This window comes from Anthonomus grandis, chromosome 6, assembly GCF_022605725.1.
Source record: "Anthonomus grandis grandis chromosome 6, icAntGran1.3, whole genome shotgun sequence".
Taxonomy (NCBI): Eukaryota; Metazoa; Arthropoda; class Insecta; order Coleoptera; family Curculionidae; genus Anthonomus; species Anthonomus grandis.
Window position 1 is genome coordinate 13,632,423 of NC_065551.1, and position 15,835 is coordinate 13,648,257.

Sequence of the window (15,835 nt, forward strand, 5' to 3'; positions counted from 1 at the left end):
TAACGACAGATCATTTTCACGATAACCATCGTCCACTATAATTTCAGGATCGCCGTTGATGTCATAAGTTTGTTGGGACGTCGAAGGAAAAGATTAGTCGGCAATAGATATAATTACAGGTTCTGCTGGAGAAGGTGACACTTCTCCAATGTTATTATGCAATGATCTTGCTTCCGCTTCCACTGCTATTTTCCCGACCTTTTTTTTCTTTTTTCGCGTGTTGTCCCTAAAAAATGGGTACACAAAATTACTCTTACGGTGTTTAGGCATAGAACGAAAATACGGAAAATAAAGATCAAGATACCTATAATAATACCACGTTTAAATATCTACTTCGGACTTCATATCAGTAAAATTAAAATTGCCATATTCAAAATTCGTTAACTTTCTGGTTTGAACAAAGAAATCAAATAATCATATTAGGTTTTGTTTTGTTTTGACTCACCTCTTTCAAAAAATTTCCTGATATCCATTTGACAAAGTAATATTTACAGTCTCCAATTGTTGCGCAGTAAACGTATGTTAAATCTTATGTCGCCGCAACTAAACTATAATACACTCTAGCGCATGAAATATTCGTTCGTATTAAACTCCGAACTGAATTGTATTCGTTGTCACGTCGAACTGAATTGCCTTGCTCTGCTTCACGATCCCGCTTATGTATTCAAATATTCCTGCTCCCGAAATACGGAGACTCTCTCTTATTCTCTTTACTGGAAAAAGTACTGTCGTCCGTAACTAGATAGCGTTAGATGCTGTTTTCTCTTATTTATATTCGGCTTTAATCCCAGATGGCTCTGGTTGTCTCGTCGGGAGCGGAACTACGAGATGCGACGGTTTCGCGGAAGATTTTAATTATATTTAGTCGCTAACAGTATATCGAATGTTGTAGAATATTTAATTATAGATAAACAAATATTAAATCACAATGTCTGACTGAAAAGATATTTTGTTTCTAACACTTTATTTTGTGCAGATTATGTGGTAACACGTTTTTAATACCCACTTGCCGTTTATTTGACGTTTATTTTTTCTTCTAGGGCGGAGGGAGAGGGCAGCTACCTGCTCAAAGATTATAAACACCTAAGGTTACTAAAAAATTTAGTACTTCATTAACCATTCAGTGGTGCGCGCGGATTCTCGCTCCATGTTAAAATGTTTTTGGTTATTGACTAAAAGTTACTGCGCACCTCGGGCTGCGGTTCTCAGTACCTTAATGAAATAGCATTATTAGTGATTAGTGTACCGCTAAACTCGGGAGCGTTTAGTTGTAGTGCGTTAGAGAGATATTTATATTTGCGGACTATCAGTCCGCAGCGACTAGCGGCGGCGGCGTGTCGAAAATCGATTTTAGTAAATAATTATTTTATTGCTAAAAGGTATGTAAATATTGCCTATTTTCGATCTATTTACTAATATTTTACTTTATTTAACCTTTAGAATGGCTTTGTATGAAAAGGAGCAAGACAGACTAGAAAAATTATTGCAGGAATGTTTGGAAAATGACTTTGAAGAATTGCCTCAGGATGAATCTGATGATGAAGAAGAACGCGTCGTCAAAACAGAGGCTTATGATCCTGAAAGTCAACAGGATATTTCGGATACTGAAATTGAAGTAAATGAATACAATGAAGGTCCTTTTTTTAAAGATAAGACCACAAAGTGGCGAAAGCATTGTCCTTCAAAAGCTGTCCGAACACCGGCTGAAAATTTGGTTACACATTTGCCTGGTCCCAAAGGAGATAAGTCTCCAATAAAAATATGGCAGCACTTTTTTTCTGAAGAGATAGTAAATACCATTGTCCAATATACAAACCAGCATATTGAATCCGTCCGTGGCAATTATTCACGCGAAAGAGATGCTAAACCCACAGATTCTGTTGAATTGCTTGCTTTGATAGGTCTCCTTTATTTAGGTGGATTGTTAAAAAGCAGTCATTTAAATGCTGAAGATTTGTGGAAAACCGATGGCACTGGTGTTGGAATTTTTAGGCTTACAATGTCCTTACAAAGATTTCGCTTTTTATTAAGACATTTACGTTTTGACGATATGGAGACACGTGAAACTCGTAGAGCCACAGACAAGTTGGCGCCAATAAGGGCTGTTTTTGGTAACTTCGTGCAAAAATGTAAATCTGGATTTACTCCATTTTACTATGTTACTGTGGATGAACAACTAGAAGCCTTTCGCGGTCGGTGCAGTTTTCTCCAATACATACCAAGCAAACCGAATAAATATGGACCAACAGTGTTCGCTATGTGTGACTCAAAGGTGTTTTATACATGTAGTATGGAAGTTTATGTGGGTAAACAACCTGAAGGCCCTTTTCAAGCTAGCAACTCTCCAGATGCTGTTGTACAAAGATTGTGTGAAACAATTAGAGGTACTGGTAGGAATGTAACAACTGATAACTGGTTTACCAGTTACAGCCTTATAGAGAATTTAAAGCAAAATTTTAGACTAACTTTAATAGGAATAGTAAGAAAAAATAAAAGAGAACTTCCGATCGAATTTTCACAACCCATAAATCGTCGAGAAAAATCATCCATGTTTGGATTTAATGAAACCTGTATACTTGTATCCTATATACCCAAGAGGAGTAAAAATGTTTTGCTAATGTCCAGTTTACCACACAAGGATGATGCTTTGGATTCTGAAAATGGAAAACCGGAGATCATTACAATGTACAATCAAACTAAAGGAGGGGTCGATACGGTGAATAAGTTATGTTCAGTTTATAATTGTGCCCGCTACTCGAAGATGGCCAATGGTCATATTTTATAGTATGTTAAATGTTGCCGGAATAAATTCATTAGTTGTGTACAAAGCTAATGATCCAGATGCAAAAATAAAGCGTAAAGAATTTTTACGTCAACTTTCATTCAAGCTTATTGAAGCTCAACTTAAAGCTCGTGTAGTGATTCCAAATATATCAAAAGTTACCAAACTTAGAATCCACGAGATCCTTAGAACAGAGACTTCAGAAAATCCAGTTGAAAATGTACTTAATCGACGCGGACGTTGTATTTTATGCGACAGAAAAAAAAATCGTCCTACCCGATATTTTTGCCAAAAATGCAATGCAGCTGTATGCTTAGAGCTGCTTGCTGTATCACCACATGTCCAGATTGCTTTGAAACAGCTGAGTGGGAACATTGACCTTTTAGTTTTAGGATTTTTTGAAAATGGGCGCGACCGCTGAAAGGTTAAAAGAAATAAGACTTTCTGATAAAAGAGATTTTGGAGACCTATAAATTAGTAAGGAACTTAGTTCTGAATAATTGTCCATTTTTTAATATTAAGGAAAATGACGAATAAGTTACTTAATTAAACTCATTTTTTTAATGGTTACAGTGTATAGTGTAATTACATTATAATTTAATAAGGTTACACCTTTGTAATATACATGCTACTCAGGATTTGTAAATTGGTTGCTTGAAAGCCAAAATATCCTTATAAACATCAGGTAGACGCATATTCTGGATGAAGAAGTAGTACTTGCTTGAAGTGCTTAAATTATGCTGCAACACTAACACATCCCGTAAAGTATTTCGGCTCAATTCCTTTAACGAAGGTATCCCTTGTATTTTTGTTACCGTCAAACTCTTCTTACCGCTATTCAGAATCTTTATGTACGGCAAAAATTGTTCCTCGTTGACAGTATCATTGCTATTAATAATCCGTTTTTTCAATTCATCGACCGACATTAAGGGATCATAGAAAATAAGTCCCATATTAACATTTCCGCAAATCGCCTTCTGAATGTCCATATGAAGACAAATTCGTAGAAACTTACAGTATCCAAACAACTCATAAATTTTACTAATCAGTTCGCCATTTAGGGGTTTTCCTTCGCCCAAATATATATAGATCAAATCGATGGCTAATTGCGGGTATAACGCCATCAACGTTTCAAATTTCTCCTTATGGGTCTTGCATTTCGCCGGACTATAAAATCGAGTAAAATCGAAGTAGGTCAGAATAGGTGAAACGTTGCCGATGTCAATCATAGCCCTCAGTAAACGGGGAAGTCGTTTCTCGGGCGGGGTCCAAGTACACAACATTGCCTCGAAATACGAAGTATGCCCTCTAAGGGGTTGATCTTGGACCTTTGGCCACACTATATCAAATACTTTAAACTTGCAATGCCAGATATAAAATATTATGGAAGGTTTACTATGGATTTCGTAGTTTACTTCAGTTCCGCGGTCAATTAATTCTTTGATAAGTGGACTGGAGAACAACAGAGCCAGGTGTAGAATCGGTTCACCACGATTGTTAATTACATTAAAATCACTTACATAGTCCAGTAAAACTGTTTGGATTTCCACATTTCTTAGACATATTGCCCTCATAAATGGGGTGTAATTACGTTTACACTGATTGTTTGCGTCTGCGTTGTAGTAGAGCAACATGCAAATGGTTTCTAAAGATTCTTCGTCTACTGCAATATGTAAAGGTGTATTGCCATTATTATCTTTTGCATCTATATCCGCTCCGTTCAGTATTAGAAAGTGAACAATATCCGGATATGGTGTCGATACGTGCAATAAGGTAGATCCGTATTTACAAGAAATTTTTATATCGGCGTTATGATCTACTAGTTTTTTAACTATATGCAGCTGATTCTTGGTTACCGCGTAAAAAAGAGGCGTTTGACCGAAAGAGTTCTGAGCGTTTACATCGATATCTTCCAGGCTCAGCAGGTAGTCCAGAACTTCAAACCTAAAAAGAACATACGATAAACAAGCATAGTAATGATTTTATTATATAAAAGATGCTTACTGGGCATTGCATATAGCGTAGTGTAGTGGGCTGTCGTCGTTTTTTCCCTTGGCATTCGGTGAAGTACCGAGATATATTAATTGTTGTACTCTTTCCAGATTGCCCTTCGCTACTGCACCAGCGAGAGGACCACTGCATCTTATGTCTTCGTCTACATCACCGTCATCGTACTATAAAATGATTAATTACTTAGATGATAGCAACTTATCGAATAACGTCTAAATATATAGATTCTAATTTATGATTTTAAACACAAATTCTATTTTCGTAAGTTACAAAATTATGTTCGCTACTAAATAAAGGCAAATTCAATAATTATATTATGACTCTCGAGGGTTCGGTGCGTTGCTCCCTCGATGCCACTTAGAAGCTTGCTCGTTGTTAGCAATCTTGGCGGGCTACTAGTAGTACAGTCGTGCTGTCATTAGAAATGGTATTGGATGCAAAAATTAGATAGAGGATAAAATTTTGATAGTAAGTTGTATGGGTTGAGAGACTGCAAAAACCAAAAATTGGAACAAAAATTCCGAGGGTTTTTTTTAGGTGATTATTGGGGATGGTTTTGGATTGGCGCTACCCCTTTGCACTTACAACTTTGGCTCCTTGAGATAAATTGTTCAGAAAAATCAGAGCTACCTTTTCTTCCACGGAGCCGAATTCATTTGAGTTGATTTAGAGGGTGTAAAAAGGGAATGAAGTTTTGAAAAATTGGTTTTAAATTAATAACTTTCTTGGAAAAAATTCCACGAATTTTGTTCAAATAGCAAAGTTATAACTCTCAAAAAGACGCGTGCCTTGATATATATATATCGACTATGCAAACAATTTTTGACTCTCCCAAAAAAATTATCAAAAAATCGTGGAGAAAAATTTTACCTTCAATTTGATAGTAAAGGCAACCCTCAACTCCGTACGTAAACCACCCTTATGAGGGGCGAAAATTTTGAAAACCTTTTATGGAGAAACTATCGACTGTACGATGTTGCTTCTATGTAACAAATTGAAGAAAAAAGTCTAAGCTATCATTTCTTCCACAGCAAAAAGGTGATAAATTGCATTTTAAGAGCTGTAAAATTAAGGGGCGCATATTAGAAACCAGTTTTTTCGAGTTATGTCTTCGGGTAAGAATTTTTCATAAAAATAATAATACTTATAAACCTTAGTTTGAAGGTATGCAGATAGCCAAGTATTACATTACTACTAAGTTAATAATTAAGTACTCCTTGAATAAATACATTGTTCCCGAGCTATCAAATAACTAAACTTTCTTTTACATTACACTTTACCCCCATCTGGGGGATGCGTGTGTGTTAAAAGAGGGTCGATATTATAATCCTTAGATGCGTTCTTTTTAGCTTAACACCTTTGTGATGTACTTTCACATCGAATTGCCTAAACGTTATTTATAAGACCATCGAAAACAGATACAACCTCATGTTCACCCTTTAAAATACACGATAAACGCTTAGTTGATCATGCAAAAAGTAGCCAAAAGTATAAGTAACAATCGTAGAGTATGAAAGTAATGAGTTTCCAAATTTCTCGTCAGTTGAAAACAAAATAAAATAAATATTGTGTAAAGTTGAAGGGGGATGATATGTCAGGGGTTGTTTTCACCCCGAAATATTTTGATAGTTGAGTCGTGCATCAAGAACATTCAGAATGTTCTCGCCTAATGCATGTAAAAGTAAACATTCCGCTAAGTAAATCTGATATAAATTTTTGTTACCGGTTGAGCAGGAAAGACCAAAACTTAAAACTTAGACCAGTCCCGATTTCGTTTTGTCAGAGATGGATAGGCGACTACATTTTTTATGATAAACGGTCGCTAAAAGGAACAAAAATCATGTTTTGAGAATTACAAATTCTGATGATTTTTTAGTATTTAGGCATTAAATTTAATATAAACCATAAATAAGTCTTCTTCGACACTAAAGTCTTGCAAGTGGATCTGAAACAGCGGCAGGAATGTGGGCCAAAATATTCGACGTTGCCACGTTTAACCTCAAAACGTAATTGTGCGGGACTTACTTTCTAATAATATGCAATATAAGATTTTTTACAATAACAAGATATAGAGGGTAAAATGTTAAGAATTATAATCTAAATAGTTATTCCATTTTGGCTTTAATACGCAATTGTTTTACCATTAAATATGGTACAATTAAATGTTTGTCCAAAAAATGGATCATGTTTAGTAAATCTGGCAACATTACGTTCCACCTCTAGATTCCTACTTCTACTCCTCTACTTCTTGTATAATAGGGGTCAGCCATTATGAACCTGAAAGCTTGTGATTGGTTTCCCTCGCCGCACGTGTTTTTGTTATGAATTATTTCGACAGTTCATTGGACAGCGTCTTTGTCACCTGTTTACAATGCTTGCTGCCGTTTCAAAACATTGATTAGAACTGATTGATTTTGATGAACTTAGATTGATTGATTTGAATTCTACTGTTGAAGGGTGGACAGTGGCGTAGGTTTTATCGTTGATTTTTGGATTCCTTTGGTTTGGTTTTATGGTTGGATTGGTTTTATGGTTGATTTATTTTATATGTTATTTATTATTTTGTTTTATTTGTGGCTATTAATTAAAAAAAACTGATATTAGTGTTGTGTATACCTACCTATAAGTAGGTAGTGTAATTTTCGTAGGTTTGGAGTCTCACTGTTTTATTACTTACATGAAATACCTAATATTTAATTTTTTACTTTGTTTTATTATTGTCTACATATATACGAATAATAACATTTATTATAATGAACAAATTCACTGAGGGTAAGGTCCTTCATAGTCAAACGAGGGAAGTGATAGCAAACATTTACAGGTAAGTTATAGTAATTTATTTTAAAAAAAGTGAAATTCATTGTGCCTCTTAAAAACACAGTAGTTTATATTATATTTTATTGCTTTTTGTATACCAACTATGCATTCAAAATGTTGTTATTAGGATTTGCGATGAAGAAGCTGCAAATAATTCGATGAAATTGCCTCTTAAGCGTAAGCTTAATCGCGTTTCCCTTTATACCGGAGTCTCCGTATCATCTGTGAGAAAAATTCACAAGGAAGATGAAGAAAGGCGACAAAATAACCCTGATGAAATATTAGCCAGTCCAGGGAAAAAACGGCCACGGAAAACTGTCGTCGAAAAAGATGACAGTTTTCATTTTCAAATAGTTAGGCATTGTATCACCAGATTTTCCCTGGAATAAAAACTGCTTCCGACAACTAGAAAGTTGTTAAGAAAATTAAAAGAAGAGGCAAATTTGTCTTATTCCAGGGAAACGCTTCGGCTTTTATTAAAGTCAAATAGCTTTTTTTGGCTTAAGTGTCAAAATAAGAGGAAAATCTTAATGGAGAGGCCCAATATTCTTTCCTGGAGATACAAATATCTTCGCGAAATACGAAAATATCGTGAAGAAGGCCGAAACATTATTTACTTGGACGAAACTTGGGTGGATAACGATTTGACGTTCAAGAAATGTTGGCAGAGCGATACGGTTACTGGTGTTTTAAAAAATATTAGTTCAACGGGTAAGCATACAATACAAAACAGTGTGTAAGTTACAGTCATATATTTTTCACGGGCAAGAACCCGTTAAATTTGAGAAATATATATATTTTAAATGATATTTTAGGTCGGCTAATAATTGTTCATGCAGGTTCCGACAAGGGTTTTGTGGACAATGCCTGTTTAATATTTAAAGCCGGATTGGCCACAGGTGATTACCATGGCCAAATGAATAGGGAAAATTTTACTAGATGGCTCACGGAAAAACGTCTCCTAAATATACCTGCCAATTCGGTAATAGTGTTAGACAATGCTCCTTATCATTCGGTTCAGGAGGATAAAACCCCAACAAAATCCTCTTTAAAAAGAGATATAATCGCCTGGTTAACTAAGAAAGGTAGCTATAACAACTTAATTAAGACTTTTGAACTGATAAATTTTAAATTTTAAATATATAAATGTACCTACATAATATGTACCGGGTGTACAACTAAGAGAGGTCGCCGGCCATATCTCAGTAACTAGTCATCCCACAGCATAGGGAAAAAAATATTTTTCATAAAAGCGGCGAAGAGAAATCGTTGGAAATTATTTACAAGTTCGTACGATGACCGCTAGGGGGCGTAATACAACATTGAAATAGAAAAAGTTGGTTTTATTGAAAATATTGAAAGTAAATCCTAGAGAAGAATGATGCCATTTTAAAGTATGATAAGTTCTAAACATGTTTTATTTCAAACTTTTTTTTTTAATCTGTCAAATAATAGGTGGGGGAAGGGTTGAATATTTATATCTAAAATTCTTGATAACCTTGGATTGGCCTAACGAATTTTAACGAGCTTACTTTTGTTTTAAAGGATAATTATTAGGCTTTTATGTGGTATAATTACTTAGCCGTTTTAGTTATTTTGTTGAGCGCTAGAGGGGGTTTTGTTTTAATTTGTATTTTTTCAGCGATTTTTTGGAAAATATTTAATACAACGACTTAATTTTTTTCACTTAGGCTAAAAGAGCATGAAAAAACATAGAAACTGGCGCAAACCGCAACTTGATATCTTATTTAACTTCGAAATTTCAAATTTAAATATTTTTGAACAATGAAATCTGTCGCCGCGCTGGCATTATTGCGTCACATAGTCAATAGTAAGCTTAGGAAACAAATGAATTTGATAAATCTTTTCGGGGCCATGATAAAACGTTTATGATCGATGTTCAATGTAACGCCGAAGACAGTTTTTGAAATCATTTAAGTTTTTAAAAATGCCAAAAGTAATTCCAAACGACATAGCTTTTGATACGCTAGCAGTGCATTTTGAGTTAATGCAAAATGCACGCATTGCAGCCCGTATATATGCTCAAAGATATCCTGACAGAAGACACATCATAGAGTCTTTACCGGTTTAGCTACCAGGCTAAGAAATACTAAAATTATTCGCGGCAATATTCATCGAAGACGAAGGCGAGGACGCATAGAGGCAAACGTTATAAATATTTTGGCATATATTGAAATAAACCCTTACATAAGCATCCGAAATATTTCTAGGAAATTGGGAATATCCCTCGGTACAGTAAAAAATATTTTGAAAGAGCACAGGTACCTATTTTAATTTTTTACAACACTAATAAGCATCCTAATATCTAATATTTATTGTTTTTTACTTAGACATCATCCATATCACGTGGCTCTGCACCAGGCGCTTCTCGAAAAAGACTTTGATAACAGAGTCAATTTCTGTCATTGGCTGTTGAACATGGTTAGAGAAGATACCCGATTTATCTTGAAGATATTATGGACGGACGAGGCATCATTTACCAGTGATGGTGGTGTAAACCTGCATAAGCTGCATTATTGGGCAGAAGAAAATCCCTGTTGGATCCGCGAGACTCAACACCAAGGCAGATGGACTGTAAATGTGTGGTGCGGCATTATTAGCGGAAAAAATATTGATCCTTTCATTGTCAATCAAACACTTTCTGGTAATGTTTATTTAAATTTTTTGGAAAATGACCTCCCGGGGTTACTGGAAGATGTTGATTTGGAAACAAGAGGGCAAATAATTTTCCAACATGATAGTTGCCCTGCACATTTTGCAGTTTAAGTTCGTCAATACTTAACTAGACACTGTAACTGTTAACTAGACACAGTAATACTTAACTGTAACTGTTTCTAGATTTTTATCTATGGGGAAGGATTAAAGATTTAGTTTTTGCCACCCCACCCAAAACACAGAAGGACATGCAGGACCGAATACGCAATGCAATAAATTTCTTATCCACAGCAGAAATCCAGACAGCGGTTCTGTCAACGACACAACGACTTCGACTGTGTATTAAAAATTAAGGAAAACAGTTTGACCATCTAGGACACCATTAAAAATATAAAACAGTTTATTTATTACAAAAATTTGAGTTTTATTTTTATTATTCAAAAACATTTTAATTAATAATTTCGGAATAAAATAAGATATCGACTTGCGGTTTGCGCTAGTTTTCATGTTTTTTCATGCTTTTTTAGCCTAAATGAAAAAAATTACATCATTGTATTTAATATTTGCCAGAAAATCGCTGAAAAAGTCCAAAATAACACAAACCGCCCTCTAGCGCACAACAAAATAACTAAGTCGGCTAAGTAATTATACCACATAAAAGCCTGATAGTTATTCTTGAAAACAAAAGCAAGCTCGTTAAAATTGGTTAGGCCAATCAAGAGTTATCAACAATTTTAGATATAAATATTCAACCCTTCCCCCACCTATTATTTGACAGATTAGAAAAAAAAGTTTGAAATAAAAAATGTTTAGAACTTATCATACTTTAAAATGGCATAATTCTTCTCTAGGATTTACTTTCAATATTTTCAATAAAACCAATTTTTTCTATTTCAATGTTGTATTACGCCCCCTAGCGGTCATCGTACGAACTTGTAAATAATGTCCAACGATTTCTCTTCGCCGCTTTTATAAAAAAATATTTTTTTCCCTATGCTGTGGGATGACTAGTTACTGAGATATGGCCGGCGACCTCTCTTAGTTGTACACCCGGTACATACACGGTGAGCTAATGAAAACTTTCCACCCCAGTTTCTTCAGATATTTTCTTTAAAAAAAAATTTTTGATGATCATTTTTTGACTTCAGGCGAACAAATTTATTTGGTATTTTCAATCCCTTAACTCTAACTCCCATGCGGGGGTGACTATCAACCCCATATTATTATGTATTACATATACTATATGTTATAGGTATAAGTCAGGATGCAAGTGCAAGAAAATTTGATCTTTTCGATTTGGTTTTACGCCACAAACCACCTGGTGAACAAAAAAATTATATAGTAGATCGGATTATAAGGTCCCATGGGCATACTCCATTAAAAACACCGCCTTATTTATACGAGTTAAACCCAATAGGAAATGAGGACAGTGACACTAATGGCAGTAGTAGTGAAGACGATAGTGAATACGAGGCTGAAGGTAAAGAAAACGAGCTCGCTTATTTCACCAGTGAAAATAAAAACATGTTTAAGTGAAGTGTGTGAGACTTGAACTTTTACTTGACTGAAAAAAAATTAACATAAATAACAGTAAACAAAAAATTAGGTAAGTTATTTACCTTATATTTTTCTCAAATTACCTTACTTTTTCGGAAATACCAAAAAGAGTGAAAATTTCGCATAAAAAAACATAAAAATTTCTGTTCCTAGTTTAACCGAACTTTTATCATTGCCAAAACGCTTATGCTGTTCGTTTTAGCCTGTGACGTTGATTGTGGGACACCCCGTAAACCAAAAAAAAAAAGCACTTATTTCTAAAACCATAAAACATACAAATGAATAATTAATTAGGAAAATTTATTCTGATAAATTTTAAAATTATTTTCCTTAAATCGAATTTAAATAGTTTCACATAATACCATACGCCACTGTCCATTTTATGAATGAAGTCGGCCATGTTGTCTCCACTACTGCATTCCCCTTACCTCAGGCCGAAGTGTTTCAGATCCGTCTGCCACACTGTATATATCGCCTCCTCCCGCTCGTCCAATATCGACTTGTACGAAATATTTAGCCTTTCCGTGCATTTTTATGATCAGGTGATCTTTGTTGGGGATTTTAAGATTGATTTCTTAAGGCAATATTAATCTAGAACTAAACTTGAAAGACTTCTTGAAATATTTCATTTAAAGCATGTAGTTGCAGAACCCACTCAAACGAACTTTTATACAAAGAACTCTAGTCTAATTGATATTATTATAACAAATCAAGATCTTTCAATTTTTTCATTTAACAAGATTATGTGATCCAATCAGAACATAGTATTTTGGGTCTTAAATTTTAAAAATTGTGCAATACCATTAACGTACGTCTCATAGAAACTATGAAAATATACTATTAACAAAAAAACGTTAAGGAAAGGAATAACGCTCGCCGTAGATTTATGAAAGATAAAAGTTAAGCACACCTTCAATTCAATAGAGAACTTAGAAATTATAGATAGAATGTCTCCAAAATATGAGAGAGAATTTTGGAAGGATGCACATTGTTTAAAGTCTTAATTATTATTAGTACTGTATTAGTACACACGACATCTAACGAAAAAATAGTATGTTATAAAACAAATTGGCATTCCAATATAAAGTCTTTCTTAAAATTTTCTCTAATGGATCCATTAAGTTTAATTAATATAATAAAAGACTACATTATAGCGGAGGCCTCAGTTTGTCCAAGAGACTTACTTATTTACTTGTGATACTGTATAAAACACAATCTGGAAAAAAGCTATCATAAGACAGATCAGTTAATTATCCCAAAGACTTTAAGGACCTTAGGCCTATTAATATACTACCACTGGTGTCCAAAACTTTAGAAAGATTTATTCATCAACAAATTTGTCATTTTGTTAACTTGTACAATATAATTTTTTTAGTTTTTGGAAGAACTCTAGCACCCCTGCAAATCTAGTATACCTTCTCAATAAATGTAGACTGAATAACATCCTTTGTTCTGCTAGATTTTAGAGGAGCTTTCGCTACACTTGCCATGGGGCCATTGCTAGATTCGCTGTGTTGCAGATATGAAATCTTGTCTAAATCAATTGTATACTTCATTTATATACCTCATTTTCACGTCAAAACCTCCCTGTAACAGAGAAGCAATTTGATTAAGATCTAGAGAATATACAGAGCCTTTCTAGAGATCATAATATGGAATTAAATATTTTTCAATCATCGGTGATGAAACTTTTTTCAATTTTCACCTACAAACTCATAATACTTATGAATATACCCTATCACAAAAACTTATGAGTATACGTTGATTGTAATATTTAATATCACCCTCACAAAATAAACACAAAGATGCCTACGTGCATTTAAGAAAACTTACGTGTTGAAAAATGCAACACAATTTGTTTTATTACTGTTTGACTAATGCAATGTTCTTTACTTTGGTTCATTTACTGAAGATTTTGCCTGTGCAATACAAAAGAAATACCATACGGTCTTCATGAAATTCTTTTTCATATCAGAAATCATATTTCTCCTTACCTAAATAATATGATCCTGAATGTGCAAAATCGCAATAAATATCACATGTATTATTTTATTTATAAAGTTATAAAAGCTGGACAACCATCATATTTAGCCGACAATTTTAAAAATTATCTGCATCCGCAGAATACTAGGATACATAAATTTATTAAGGGTGCCACAGCACAGATTGTTAAATTATCAAGCCTTTTATATTTGTCACATCTCAACAGTTGAGGACAACTAGGATGGCAGAACTGTCGAATAAAACTGCCGAAATCGTAAAGTATTAATTTGCCATTTATTGCATTTATAAACTATGTCTATGAAATAATTCGAAATATTCGGTCAAATACCTCAGGTTGCGATGGCATTTCGTTACATGCTACACCTTTGTCTGGCGCAGATTATTGACCATATAACAAATATAAATTCTTGTGTAGAATCAGGCTACTTTCCACAGCCTTAATATGTAATCCCGAATCCCTACAGGACTTGCACCCTATAAGTTTATTGCCAATAATATCGAAGGTTTTGGAAAGAGTTGTCTATGCACAGTTGTCATTTTATCTTATTGATAATAACATACTTTCAACTAAACAGTCTGGCTTTAGAGAAGGATTCAGTACAGCTACCACCCTCTTGAACATCATAGACAACATAATAAGGGCTCTCGATAAAAAACTGGTCATAATTTAAGTTGCCTTAGATTATTCAAAGGCTTTTGATGTAATCGATCAAGACTTGTTAGTCGTCAAGTTAAAGTTTTATAATTGCAATGAAGTTGTTCTTTCTTTTTTCAAGTCCTATCTCTGGAATCGTACTTAATGAGTACGTGTCAATAACAATTACTCCAATTCAAAAAACATAATTTCTGGATTTCGTCAAGGATCGATTCCAGGAGCTCTTTTATTCTTGGTATATACTTCGGATCTTCCTTTAGTCGTAAAGAGCTCTGAGGTGTACCAGTACGCTGACGATACTAAGTTAATTCATTATTTTGATCCAGATAACATAGAACAGGCTTCTGAAAGTATAAATAGAGACCTAAGCTTAATCTTGCGCTACTCGAAAGAACACAATATTAATATTAATGCCAATAAGACTAACGTTTTACTTTTTGCCAATAAAAATCGTTGTGCTAACGTTGAAAAAAATATATACATTCAATATGATAATAACCCCTTGGCTTTAGCTGAGAGCGTCAAGATTCTACCTTTAACTATTAATTCTTCTTTAAGATTCCAAGGACATATTAGTGCTGTCTTGCAGATTTGCTATTTGCGTATGCGTTTGCTCTATGCTAACAAACATATTTTAAATTTTAAGACAAGAAAAAAACTCTCAGTATCGTTAGTGTTATCCATTTTAAATTACTGTTTTATCGTTTACTATCTTTGTCTTTTTTATTATGTGTCCATATATATCTATCGATTGCAGTGGCTAAAAATGTCATTTCTTCTTAAGTTTCATTTTCTTACATTGATGTATCGGCTCTATAAAAACCAAAAGCCAAAATATCTGTTAGAGAAATTAATTCCAAGAAATGCGATTCATGATAGAGATATAAGACATAAGACTCTGACATTGCCACACCATAGCAAAGCTCTTTTCTCACGTAGTTATACTTACATTGCCGTAACAATTTATAATCGATTTAAACCTAATTTTTCAATACCAATCTCGCTTTAAAAATGACTATAAAACTTTGTTCTTGGAGGAATAATTGCACAATTAGTTTATTGTTCTCTGCGGATTTACAAATGTATTTAATTAATTTTTTTCTCTCAATTTGTTCTTTGGTTAATTTTTATATTACTATTACTGCTTGTTTGTGAAAACATGCATTATTATTATTAGGGTTAAGAGATAAAAGTAGCTTTAGCTAATCTTTGTCTTTTTGGGCAAATGTAATGTAATGTGCATTTGATACCAAATAAAGACATATTTATTTATTTATTTATATACAATTACTTGCTAGATGCTCAAAAAAATAGTATCACTCAAAATAAAAAAC

General features: G+C 33.9%; 1 protein-coding gene across 1 annotated transcript in view; it reads right to left on the reverse strand.

Annotated features, from left to right (window-relative positions):
* Positions 1-3,320: 3,320 nt before the first annotated feature.
* Positions 3,321-15,835, reverse strand: part of LOC126737671 (ankyrin-2-like) — a 29,059-nt gene continuing 16,544 nt past the window's right edge. Inside the window, exons 2-3 of the mRNA XM_050442667.1 lie at positions 4,787-4,956; positions 3,321-4,726 (exon numbers count right to left, since the gene is read on the reverse strand). Coding sequence (XP_050298624.1) covers positions 3,415-4,726; positions 4,787-4,956 — 1,482 coding nt within the window. The 3' untranslated portion in view covers positions 3,321-3,414. The remainder of the gene's footprint in view (positions 4,727-4,786; positions 4,957-15,835) is intronic.